General features: G+C 32.8%; 1 protein-coding gene across 3 annotated transcripts in view; it reads right to left on the reverse strand.

The window, feature by feature from the left end:
* Positions 1 to 1,816: 1,816 nt before the first annotated feature.
* The window catches only part of LOC115209412 (pachytene checkpoint protein 2 homolog), a 28,875-nt gene continuing 16,528 nt past the window's right edge, over positions 1,817 to 14,163 (reverse strand). For all 3 annotated transcript variants that reach the window (XM_036501284.1, XM_036501283.1, XM_029777821.2), the window contains 6 exons: positions 13,309 to 13,395; positions 11,966 to 12,072; positions 11,560 to 11,713; positions 6,903 to 7,015; positions 5,610 to 5,679; positions 1,817 to 3,285 (listed from right to left, as the gene is read on the reverse strand). In XM_036501284.1, the coding sequence (XP_036357177.1) occupies positions 3,190 to 3,285; positions 5,610 to 5,679; positions 6,903 to 7,015; positions 11,560 to 11,713; positions 11,966 to 12,072; positions 13,309 to 13,395 (627 nt within the window). In that variant the 3' untranslated portion in view covers positions 1,817 to 3,189. The remainder of the gene's footprint in view (positions 3,286 to 5,609; positions 5,680 to 6,902; positions 7,016 to 11,559; positions 11,714 to 11,965; positions 12,073 to 13,308; positions 13,396 to 14,163) is intronic.

Consider the following 14,163-nt stretch of genomic DNA (forward strand, 5'->3'; position numbering starts at 1 on the left):
GCCCGTGTTTGTCCTCCCACCATCACTCGACAACTGATGTTGGTGTGTTTACATCTCTGTAACTTAGCAGTTCAGCAAACGTGACTGATAGAATAAGTACTAGGCTTACAAAGAATAAGTCCTAGGTTGATTTCTTCGACTAAAAGACCCTTAAAGGTTGTGCTCCAGCATGACTGCAGTCAAATGACTGAAACAAGTGAAAGAATATCATACTTAATAGAAACCTGAAATTTTATCTCATTATAATTTAGTTTCAATTTTGTTCAAAAGTACTGACTTAATAGATTCCAACTAAATTACCCAATTTGCAGCCACTTCTTACTCAGAAATTTGGGAGCCATCACTGAGTATAATTACAAACAGTAGACGAAAATATTGGCCATCATAGTCCATAGCACTTCATAAACACCACATGGTGTGATGCTTTCTCCAGAATAGTTTGAAAGCTTCAGTGTTGTGAGTTTGAATTTAGTTTCTCAGGTTCATTCCACAGGCTGGCAAATGTAGCGTAGCTGATCAGTAAAAAGCTGCTCCTGTGTCAACTTCCATTTCAATATAGTAGCTCACTCATATCATTAACCCTTATAGCATTTAAACTGGCCATATCTGGCTCAGATATTCTACCTGTTTTATGTTAAAACTAGCCAGATCCAGCCTCTCACACCTACCCCACTATATAATTCTAAAAGTAAGCAATCATATCATCAAAATCTCAAAACTATGACATAATTTATGATTAATTCTAGACAATGTGAATAAATAAGCATTACATTTGACAGAGTAATCTGAATGCTAAAGGGTTAAGGTATATGTTTGACAATATCCTTTGAGGGTCAACAATTTATCTTGAATAAGAGTTCAAGCAAAAACTTATTCTTATTGCAAACAGTAATAAGAGTTGCGGTTTGCAACTGATTTGGTTTGATTCGCTCATCTCCACTGCCAACTTTGTGAGTTCAACCAATGATTTTGATGACAAAACGATTAAATTAACTCAAATATAATATCAGTTAGTTTTTACAGAGTTCTTTGTTAAATTTACTATTAGATTTTTATGAAACAATGTTGATATGTATAATTAAAAGGGTAAAAAATGTTTATTCAATCTAAAATAGAATATGTAATTTTGAACAATTTTGTATTTGTTTTTCAAAATAGTAATTTAAGTTAAATTACTAAATCATGCTAAAATAAAACAAGAGAATAAGTAATGATATTCTTAATTTCATGAATGAAAAGAAAATTAAATTTATAAAAACAAAAATATAAATATTGGGTAACATTTGGAAAAAAGAATTTTTTTTTAAAAAACAAGTGATAATTATTTAAAAAAGTGTGTAAAATGACAGTCATTTAAAACTGAAACACAAGAATATCACAATTAAGATGAAATCTTGATCATTTCCAGAAGTTATAGGCCATGTCTTGAGAAATTTGAGATCAAATGTCTGATTTCTTTCAAATACAAACAATATAATCAACTATGGAAAAAAAAAATCCCTTGAAGGCAGTACCCCAGTTTGCTTGCAACCCAATGACTGAAACCAGTAAAAGAATATATATATATATGTATATATATAGTTGAAATTTATAGAAAAACAAAAGATGAAGACAGGTGTATGAACAACATGCAAGTGTAATAGTTTGACGCCTGGGGAAAATGAAAAAGTCTTTTACATTTTGAGCCGATGCCTTTTATATATATATATATATATATATATATATGTATGTGTATATGTGTGTGTGCACGTGCGTATATTGTGGGTGGGTGGGGGCACATGGCTTAGTGGTTAGGGTGTTGCACTCATGATTGCTAGATCGTTGTTTCAATTCCTAGACCAAATGATGTAAGGTGTTCTTGAGTAAAATACTTCATCTCATGTTGCTCTGTAATCACTTTGACACCTGATGCATGGTACATTATGCACCTGTTCAGACAACATTGATCAGATGGAGAGAGGAGGTAATGGATAATGTGCAGCATGAACATTTGATCACTATAAGCAAACCATTTGTGCAGGTTGTTCAGCAAGAGCTGAACACTCATATGTTGTCTTCAATGGGAGAGTTCATCATATATATACATACATACACACACACACACATATATATATATATATAATATATATATATATTATATATATATATATAGTGTGTGTGTGCATGCATGCTTTGTATTTCTTTATTAATATTAAATCTTAACATATAAACAAGATCTATTATTTACAGGTGAAAGGAACGAGGATGTTGTTGTGTTTATGTTTCCTCAATGTTATTAGAGGTGTAAGTGAAATTGTTACAAAAACCAACACAGCTGGCCTCACAGGGCACTTATTTTTCATCATCTTCTCTTGCCTGTGTATTTAACATGAATGAGAGAATGTACATAAAAAAAATAAATACAGGCACAAGGAGAAAGAGAAACCAGAGAACTATGATAGACAGGATGAGTCCGTAAATATGGAATTGTAGCATATATGAATCATTGCAGCAATGCAATAACTTTAATATGTGCATATTATTAGCAAGTCAGAGGAGGAGATAGGATGAATGAGGTAAAAACAATGTGTCATACCTAACAAAATACATTGCTGAATAAAAGTTTCAACAAAAGGTTTTGTAGGTCCAACATTTTTAAGCATTCATAACAAATGTGTTTTTGTTTTACTCTTACCACACATATTTATACTTATATGCATACACAATACACATACATACTTACAGTTGTGGCCAAAAGTTTGGAACATAGGTCTGTAAATTAGAATTTTTATATTAAATACTCCAAGTTATATTTAGTTGGAGTATATATTGGGCATAAGAATTTTAATTTTGAAAAAAACATAGCAAACTTTTGGCTATGGCTGAATATACTCACAATATCTATACACATACATACATACATAAAGCTTATATACCACATGTCTGTATAAAACACTTTAATGTTTACACAATCTACATCACATACACACACATAAGCTTACATGCACAAACACTCTTATGTACATATACACACATATATTTATCTATTTACATGCATACACAATAGGGAGAAAAGTTTAGTTATTCAGATAGATTTTTGTTTTCTTTTTTCAAGTCAAGTATTTTTAATTTTCTGTCCAAAAGTTCTATTTCATTCACACATACATGTAAATAAACACACATATGCTTAGATTCCAGTAAAACATCACTTTAATTGTCCTTACACAAATTATTTTGTTGAGTAAACTGATTGTCAACAGCTTTGTCAAGAGCTTCCAGATACACTTCCAATGTTGATGATGAAACCTAAAACATGAACAAAATATGTAGATTAAATTAGTGAAAAAAAATTTCATTCTTTAACCTTTTAGCATTCAAACTGGCTGTATCCAGCCAAAGTAATCTATCTGTTTTATCTTCAAACTGGCCACATCTGGCCTCTCACAATTATTCTACAATATTATTCTAAAAGTAAACAATCACATCATTAAAATCTCAAAGTTATAAGGTAATGCATGATTAATTCAAAGCATTGTAACTGTCAGAATAATCTGAATGCTAAAGAGTTAAAGTATATTTATTTTTTAAAGTACCTGCCAGTTATTTCCAACATCAGTAACTGAACATCATTGTTTTTCTATATATCATTGGTGATGGAATTTGGCTGGCATGCGGTGTATGAATGCTTGCTACTGATGAAGAGCAGGTACACTGAAATCAGGTGATCTAGTGGTTCTGTCACACTAGATTATCATATGCTAACAATATGTATGTGCTTTTAGCACTGTATGTCTATATGACAGAATCTCTCAAGGCAAATATCACAATAATATGACATTCTAACATCTATGTTCAGTAGGACATAAAGCTTGCCATTAACCCATGCTAGCATGGAAAGCGGACGTTAAACAATGATGATGATGATGATGATGATTGCTTCCATCACTAATACTCATTTTTTAAAGTATGGTTTGAAATAGCTAATTAATAAATATGACACCATTTTGTATACAATTACTCTGATTACCTTTTTTATAACTGGACAGTTTAGAATTGTGTTTCATATGTCTCTGTAGAATAAGCTCTATTAAGGGAGCTACTAATTGACCAAGGTATACTCAGTTCAATTCATTATACCATATAGTCCTTATAATCAAGTGTGATAATTAGTAGATTTGGATTAACAGGAAATAAAAGAACTGCATAACATTGAGCAGATGGTGAAAAAAATGTAGCCATGCTACACATGATGAGAAAATTAAAACACTTTCTCTAAATGTCTCAATATAATCAAATATGGTTGTAAAAGGCTGGACACTGTATTTGCCCCCCAAATTTCATCAATTACTATTTCTATTGGAACCATAGCTGCAGGCATGGCTGTATAATTAAGAAATTTGCTTTGTGACCACATGGTTCTGGGTTCAATATCATTGCAGGACACCTTGGAAAAATGTTTTCTACAATAGCCTTGATGTCTTATGAAGGAAGCTTCACAAAAGCTTGCTGCTATAAATCACCACCATCATCATTATTTTATGCCTGCTTTTCCATGCTGACATAAGTTGGATGCTTTTGGGAGTTTTTCATTCTTTGAAGCAGTTGGATGGTCTTTGTGTTGCCAACCCTTTTATTTGCCTCTGATGAAATGCAAGAAGACACACACACACACAACCAGGTTGATGTGTCTGTCAGAATTCCTATATTCCACAGAAATGAAATGTGAGAATTACAAGCAGAACTGCAGTCATGATTGTAGAGGATTTATCTCAGCATAATTTGTTGGATGTGCAATGTGAACTTGACTAAAATGTTGAGTACAAGACAGTAATATTATATCATTTCTTTAAACTAAGATACTGGCTGCTTCCTGGAAGGAAGATGATTGTTCTTGATCAATGGATCAAGTAAATAAATAGATGACACATGATGAGTAAAGAGGATATGGTGGTGATCATGATGGTGGAAGTTATAGTTAAGATGAAGGTAGTGAAGATCCATTAACATTAGGCTGGATAGCATGTAATGTTCGCAAGTCACTTTGTGCTGCTCCAAAAACTGGGCCTATTGCTTCTCCTTCAGAGCAGGCATAGCAAACCAAAGGGTTGAGCTAAAATGCCTCTCCCATTTTATGCTTGATTATATAGCAAGCTGTGCATGTGCTCCTGCCTTCATTCTGCATGATGATGGTAGTGGGGGGGATTATATGAAAAGTCACCCACTGCTACCAGTCAGTAATGAGCATCAATAATCAACCTGACCTGTCTAGAAACACAGACTGAGGAGTCCCAGTCAACTGCATATCTTTGAGAGCGGTTTGACTGCAAACTCCGATGGAGTGGTTTCAGTTACAAACTCAGTGAAAGTGAGAATGTGATATACCAATACATAGGAGCTTGCAGTATCACAAAGCATGGGTCCTGGGCCACAATAATATGGTGATGGAGACAGCAAATATTTTCAAACATTTCAATTAATGTTACAGCAAAACAAGATAATGGTACAACAGAATATGGCTTAAAAATTAATTCAATTCTTCATGTTAAGCATATATAATGTAATATTTTGTTAAAACAGAATTTAGCTTATACTTAAATTGATCAAAGAAAATGCAATATACTTAAACATACCCTCAAATACAGAGCATGAGCAATGAATGGCATTTTTCTTAATGTTCTCCCACTCAAGCCATAACTTTTCCTGTGAAAACAGATGTAAAAAAATTAATAAATACAATATAAAAATACATGTTTAATATTCAAATTGTTTATCTACAGACACAAACATGGTTGTGTAGTTGAAAAATTTACTTTGAAAGGTTCAGACCAATTGCATACAGCAGGAGTAAGTATCCTCTACTATAGCCCTAGGCCAACTAATGCTTTGTGAAAGTATTTAATAAACATAAACTGAACTGTGTATATGGATATATATATATATATATATATATTACATAGAAAAATGCGAGCATGAAAAGTGATATTCTTAAGATTATAAACCTGGAAAAGGACAGGACAAGTTATTACACGTGTAAAAGTATAGGACAAGCTATTACTTCTAGTAAAGAATATGAAACTTTGTACTTAAAATATTGCAGCAAAGAATGCCAGTTCTTCTAATTTATCACTCTTTATAGTTATCTTTTAAATTTATTATACAAAACTGTTCAGCTAATTTGTAAGTTTGTCTAATTAGTCACTTTTTTCTGTATTTAAGATAGTAAATTAGCCAAATTCTAATTAAATAAGTATAATTTGTAAACTATAATAAAATAAGTTTTAATATTCAAATTTGAATTTTAGGTGCAATATTTTAGGTAAAAAGTTTCTTAATCTTTACTTTACTAGAAGTAATAGCTTGTCCTATACTTTTTACAGGTGTAATAACTTGTCTTGTACTTTTCCAGGTTTATAATCTTAAGAATATTACTTTGCATGCTCGCATTTTCCCATCTACCTATCTTCAGTGAATATCACAGATGAAGCATGCATAAAAAAATACTTTCATACAAAAATACAAACCAAGACATAACAAACTTTAACAGAGTACATACACAAATAACTATTCACACAGAAACTAATTCTGCCACTTCACACTGAAACAAAAATATTACCTAGACGTTTAACAAACTGAGAAACAAAAATAATATCAAGTGAGTAAATAGAATATAGAAAATGAAATCTCTTATCTGCATGCCTTAAATACACAGGCTAACATACAAAAAAAAAACTGCTCTAACATACAAAAAATATTCTGGTTATTTCATTAGTCTTCTTTTTCTTTCTTTTTTTATTATTTATTTAAGATTAGATTACAGCTGAAATAGCCTGCAGTCCTAAAAGTAGAAAATTCCACATGCTAAGAAAATTCAATAAATTCAAATGTAGTAAATTTAGTAAAATCATTGCTGTTAATAAACTCACTGTGAAATGGTTAACAATTGAAGACTAAGCTTTGTGGCATCGTTATCAGCATAACCAGTAATTTCTAAAACTCGAATATCAAGCATTTGCTGAACAGGTGAAATTATGCCCGTCTGTAATTAAAAACAAGATTTTAAAATATAACAAAACTATAACCTGTACATATTTTTGACAAAATTATTTCAGAAAAAAAAAACACATTCAATATGTTTTTCTTAATAAAAGGAGTTAAAAATGGAGTATTTGAGTAAGAATGAATAGTCCTTTAAACAACATTTCCAAAATGAAACTGATTTCAAAGATTAGAAACTAATCTAATTATTGACACAAAATATGAATTAATTGGAAGCAAATAAATTGAATAAATTACACTGGTTACTATCAATTTGAGATTAGAAGCAAATAGCATAAATTCTATAGGCTACAAGGTTTTAGTTGGTTTTTCTTTTCCATTGGTTTAGTCAGGAAGAAGAGACTATACTCACAACCATCAGAAGTCATCTGGTACTAGTGAGAATGACATAGTTTAAGTTGCTCTTAAACAGATTCAAGTTGATGGAAGGACAAGAGTAAGGAGGGAATTCCAGAGACCTAAAATTCTAGTGAGGAAGGATTGGAGGGAGCAGTGATTATAGTGGGAGTAGGTGGGTTAGGGCCTTACCTGTACAACAGAGGTAAGGCCTGAGTGGAGGTGGGATGAGAGCAGTAAAAGAACAGAATAGAGACAGAATGCCTGTGAACTAGAAATAGGAGTAGGAATTATAATGCAGTCATTGGTATGACAATGATCTGAGATTGCCAAAAGAGATCTTCAGTGATAATGAATTACAGTAATTTACAATAGCTATGAAGTTATAGCGGCATGGAGAGGTGAGGGGGGGGGGTGCAACACTGTTTTCTTTGTGCCTGTAGTGTTTATAGCCTCTTACAAATTTTTCAACAAAGCGCCTTAGAGTTAATCTAGCAAAAACCTAAGTCTTAGTAAATAGGAGAATAGACAAATTACAAGTCCTTTCAGGTAGATGGCCCTGCTTGATCTGTAGAAAAGACATAGGTAGTAACTCTGTAAGATGTACCTAGTGTAAGCTATAGACACATAAGAGGTGCAGCAATATCAGAGGAGGGTTAACAGGGAAAATAGTTTTTGTGTGTGGAAGGTGCACAGGTACAATTAACACAAAGAATGTACAGAAAATAGACTCCATCAAATGCCAGGGGGGAAAAACTAGAAGTAGGTGACCAAGTCAGTAGCGGAGGTGGATGCTCCAAGTGTGTAGCTGTGAGAATAACAATAGGTTGGGCAAAGATCAGAGAGCTCCTACCCCTGTTGGTAACAAAGAGCTTCTCAGATTGTATGATGCCTGTGTGCGAACAGCCACGCTACACAACAATAAAACATGGGCTGTGGCCACTGAGGAGATGCGAAGGCTTGAAAAGAATGAAGCTAATATGCTTTGCTGGATGTGCAATGTCAGTGTGCATGTACTAGGACAGAGAGTAAGCATCCTGAGAGAAAAGTTGGGCATAAGAGGCATCAGATGTGGTGCGCAAGAGAGACAACTGCACTGGGATGGCCATGTAATGTATATAGAAGATGACAGCTGTGTGAAGAAGTAACAATTTCTGATTGTGGAGGGAACCTGTGGAAGTGGTAGAGTCAGGAAGACATGGGATGTAGTGATGAAGCATGAATGTTGCTTCTTTGAATGTTGGGCTTCGTGGAAGCAATGACAAGTAACCAAGACCTTTGACAATATGCCATGCTTCAGAAAACCCATCAAACCGAGTGAAATCACAAACATGGCTCGTGCCAGTGGCATGTAGAAAGCACTCTTCAGATGTTAGGCGATATGCTGTATTTGAGAAGACTTGTCAAGCCAAGTGAAATCATAGTAGTGGCCAATGTGAGTGTTGCATATCTTGAACTTGTGCTGGTGGCATGTAAAAATCACCCGTTGAACTTTGGGCCTCACGGATGCAGTGACAAGTGACCGAGACCTTTGGCAATATACCGTGCTTGAGAAGACTTGTCAAGCCAAGTGAGATCGTAATTGTGGCTGATACCGGTGTTTTTTAACTGGTACCTGTGCCAGTAGCACGTAAAAATCACTCACTATACTCTTGGAGTGATTGATGTTAGGAAGGGCATCCATGTAGATATCATACCAAATCAGATTGAAACCTGGTGCAGCTTACCAGTTTTCAGTCAAACTGTCCAACCCATGCCAGCATGGAAAACGGATGTTAAATGAAGATGATGATGTACACAGAAAAAAATGTTGCAAATTGATTATAAGGATGATGACGAACAATTCTTTTATGCATTTCTTTTAAATATCAAAATATTTTGCTAATTACAAATGTAAGTGTATTAATTTAACTTTAAAAAAAAAACAGTAAAAACATTGTGATTACAACTAAAAAGGAAATGTATTTAATTCCAAAATTTAACAACAACTGAACTAAATTTATTGATGAGAAATGGAAACAAAAACTATGAACAGCTCCTAAGAATGCTGCTAAAGACAAAATGCCTTACATCATTAGTAAAACAATGATTTGATAAGTTAATCTGACAGACTACTTTTCAATTATAAATGAACATTTTCTTTGAGCAATTGTCTCTTTTCTTCAATAGTATAAGAATACTTTTGTGTAAACAATAATTTAAGCTTTAAACATTAAAGACATTTTAAAAAGACAGTAATTACCAATCATTGTCTCTATCAATCTTAGACTAACACAAACTCCTATTAGAACTGAATTATTTGTGCTGTTCTCATTTTGCGTTCAATATTGTCAATGAAGTTCTCAAAATATTTATTGATGGAAGTAATCTGATAGAATGCTTCTTTGATTTTATTGCAGTTAATCTTTAATGCAGTTAAAAATCGAAGACAATTTTCCACCAACTGCACAGACATATGCAATGGCATATTTCTCAATAATAGTCATTGAAACAATGACTATTGCAAAAGAAAATTTGAAAAATGCAAAATGATTTAAGGAAATGTTGATCATAATAAATAAATACATCTACAATCATAATAGAAATGCAAAACATCTGTAATACTGATTTTTGACGCAAGAACAAATACAAGATCAACATTAGCAGGAGAGGAGAGAGAGAGAGAGAAATTAAATTGTTGTCAGTATATAAATCTTATCATTTAATGTCACTATTCCATGCTTGTATGAGTCAGACAGAATTTGTTGAGGCAGATTTTCTATGGCCAGATGCTCTTCGTGTTGCCAGTCCTTAGCTGTTTCAAAGTAAGGTAATATTTTCTGATAGCTAGACATGTTTTTTGAACAACCTCATTGGTATGACAATGATGACACTCATTTACAGCCACCAGGTGATGTCAAGAGAAGGGTCCACACAAACACAAATTACATACATATTCATATATAGAAAAGGTTTCTTTCAGTTTCCATCTACCAAATCCACACACAAGGCTTTATAAGTCAAGGTTATAGTAGAAGACCCTTACTCAAGATGCTGTGTAGTGAGATAGAACCCAAGCTGGGAAGCAAGCTTCTCAACCATACAGTCATGCCCACACATTATCATCATCATCATCATCTGTTATCCATACTGGCATGGATTGCACATCTCTAGTACATATTACTACTATTTATTTTTTATTGCAAATATAAAAGACTCCCAGCAAGAACTAACATTTAATATGGAATTCTACTATTTCTGCCAAATTTCAACGCCCAATGTACAAAATAAATACAAATTAAAACTAAGTGAATTAAGCATATTAAAGCAATAAGGTTTTATTGTGAAAATATCATTTTTCATTCTTTCATATCTTTTACTTGTGCTAGAATACATAAAATGGTTCTTGAAAGTAGCTCTTTATATATGCTTTTCTATTCCAATAAGAACAACTAAGATAGTTTAAATAAAGCATATTACTCTACCCCTGGTATTTGAGTACTCTTTTTTTCCACCTTGTTTCACATTTATGTGTTTACTCTAGTATATATATATATATATAATATATATATATATGTATATATACTAGAGTAAACACATAAATGTGAAACAAGGTGGAAAAAAAGAGTACTCAAATACCAGGGGTAGAGTAATATGCTTTATTTAAACTATCTTAGTTGTTCTTATTGGAATATATATATATATATATATACACTTGCCCAAGGTACGAAGCAGTGGGACCGAACTCGGAACCATGTAGTTGGGAAGCAAGCTTCTTATCACACAGCCACTCCTGCACCTATGTAGTGGGAACTTTTTCCTTTTCCTTTATCCATGTTTTTTTTTCTGTCTTGGAAGTTACACAGCAACCTTACTAGTGCTGGTGACATGGAAAAGCACCCAGTACACTCTGTAAAGTGGATGGCATTAGGAAGGGCATCCAGCAGTAGAAACCATGCCAAACCTGACACTTGAGTTCGATATAGTCTTGTGAATAGCTGGATCTTGTCAAGCTGTCAAATCCATGTCAGCACGGAAAGCAGGTAGACATTAAATGAAGATAACAAGTAACTCAAAAAGTTATATTTATTTGTTAATTGGACTAAATAGTTTGCAAATAAAAAAAACAAATACAAGTTATTGAACTTTTAAGAAAGTTAAAAAAAAAGAATATCATTGTAAAAAACAAAGTGAACACATTTTACATACCCTCATTAGTTCATTGATACAAGAATGGTATATTTTAAAAATTGCTCGAGGTGAAGGCAAACCTATGTACTGCTTGATATCAGCTCTGTCTATAAATGCCAAATCAATGGCATCTGTGATATTTGATGTTGTAAGAATCAAGACATTTGAATAACTGCAAAGAAATTTTAGATAGATTAAGCAAAAGAGGAAAAGAGAATTATGAAAAAAAAGAATCAAATTCAATCCTGCTAATAACATATTTCTGAACTGAAAATAAATTCTGCTTCAGCTTAATTAAATGTTTTTTTTTTGGTACAAATCATTTGAAGCAATGAATGGGATGTATTTGCTCAAAGGTGTGTGTACAATGTAGTGGGGGGAGGGGGAGATTAGTAGAAAACCATAAGAAGCCAAAAGAACATACTTTTTGATTTGGTCGATCTTCGTCAGAAGAGCATTGACCACTCTAATAGCATCAGACGGTTCATTGCCATTCAGACTGTTTTTTCTTGCAGCAGTAAGACTTTCAACCTAATCAATTACAAGCATCAAGACTTTGTTTCACTTTAAATAGAAATTAATCAATCAAAATATATAATGGTCATGCACAAACAAAACTGAACTCAGCATTTCATTTAAAAAGATGAAAACATGCAACTTTGCAGTTTGAGAAACAATATATTTCAAAATCTTTCAATCAAGAAACTATGATAGTTTGTATAAGTTTAGTGAGAGAAACTTCCATTACTAACTTCAAGGTATGCTTATCATCATTAATAACAAGGTCTGAACATGTTCTTATCTTAATAGCTACAATAGATTTATTTGTTCTAGATTTCTATCAACTTGAAATTCTAAACACTTATAACAGATGCTGATTAAGGAAACATTAAAGTTAATTTTTTTTTACTATAACACTAAGAATAAAGTTCATATCTATAATCTGTGGCTAAATATTATGTCAGTGATTTAAAAAGATGAAAAAAATTGGTTTTGCAATCTATTTTTTAGCATAGTCTTCCAAACTTAGATATTAATTTATTACGTGCATGTGAATGTATTTTGTCTGCTGTGATGATTGCTTTTGGTTAAAATCCAATTTAACAAAAAAGGTCAGGAATTTGACGAAACCATTTTTTTTTACCTCATTTCTATTCTCAGGTAAAAGATATAACCATGTCAATTTCCAATCACATGACCTACCTAACATTGAGTGCCCAGCTTTGAAATAAGTAGTACCTACAATAAGTTAGGAGGTACAGTGAGACAAGTAGAGAAATAATCTTTATCAGCAATACCTGCTACAGTATTATATCTGACACAAGATTTGGATACCTGATCTTTGGGTCAGTAATCCAGTACTTTAAGCACATAGGCATTCCTATGTTAAATATCAGTACAGTTCACACATCTTATTATTGCATAAATGGTTGCTGGAAGATTTGTTTTCAACAAATGGTATGACCAATTGTCACTGTATGAAAGAAGTTTATTTTAACTTTGATGGGAGAGCTTATTTCAAGTTTTGTTTATCAGAGTTTCTACACAAATACAATATTGTATTGGTGACAGGCTATGAACTACCAACCTTTCACCTGGTCAGTGGACCACCATTAACAACTCAACAACTATTATTGAAGATGAGTACACACACACATACATACACACTTTAAGCACCATAAATATGATGTCAAGAAGCTTTAATTTAACTTTTTGATTAAGTTTCAAAGCATTTATTGAATGTACATCAAATAAAAAAGTACTTACTTCATCTATTAATACAAATACCAAAGCTTCATTGTCAATAATTATCTCTTCAATTTTCTCAAACAACTTTACAACAAGTTTACCACTCTATAAGTGAAAGAAACAATGTCAGTTTGAATAACAGATATATTAGGTTCTCAAGATTTAATCAGCAAATGACTTTATACTTTTTGATGGGAAGAAGAGGATAAAAAAAAAACAGATACAAAAATATCTCAATGAATCAACATTAGGGAAGTCCCACACATCTGCTCAACTTGCTAGGAATAGCAACCAAATTACCCTCATCAGGCCATTGCCACTACTTTTGTACTCAATCTCCTCATCACTAACCAAAATATAACTGTCTAATGGTTTCTCTTTCATTCATTACTCTTTCCTCTAATAGCCTCATGCTCTTATCACAATGTTTCCCCCATCATAATATCTCTATCACCCTCTTTTATATGCACACCACCACCACTAAAACAACAACAACATAAGCAAGAGAGGACTGACTCTTTTGTCTTGGTATGTGTTATGCGTACGTATGGGTTTTTGTGACTATGTATTGTGTCTGTATGTATATCACTATGTGTGCGGATGTGTGTCTCCATATGTATCCTTGTGTGAAGTGTGTGTGTGTATGGTCATGTGTTTCAGTCATTTGTGTATGTGTGTGTATGTATGCTTGTCTGTTCATATAACCTCTTTACCTGTCCATCTATATGTCTCTCTGTTTACTTTCATATCCATATACTTACATACATGTGCATATACATTTACACATACACACACATCTATCTACATATCAACCCACTAACTATTCTAGTTGTATATAAATACAAATATAAATGAAACATCCCCAGTACTAAA

The sequence above is a fragment of the Octopus sinensis genome, linkage group LG3 (assembly GCF_006345805.1).
Source record: "Octopus sinensis linkage group LG3, ASM634580v1, whole genome shotgun sequence".
In the NCBI taxonomy this organism is placed as follows: Eukaryota; Metazoa; Mollusca; class Cephalopoda; order Octopoda; family Octopodidae; genus Octopus; species Octopus sinensis.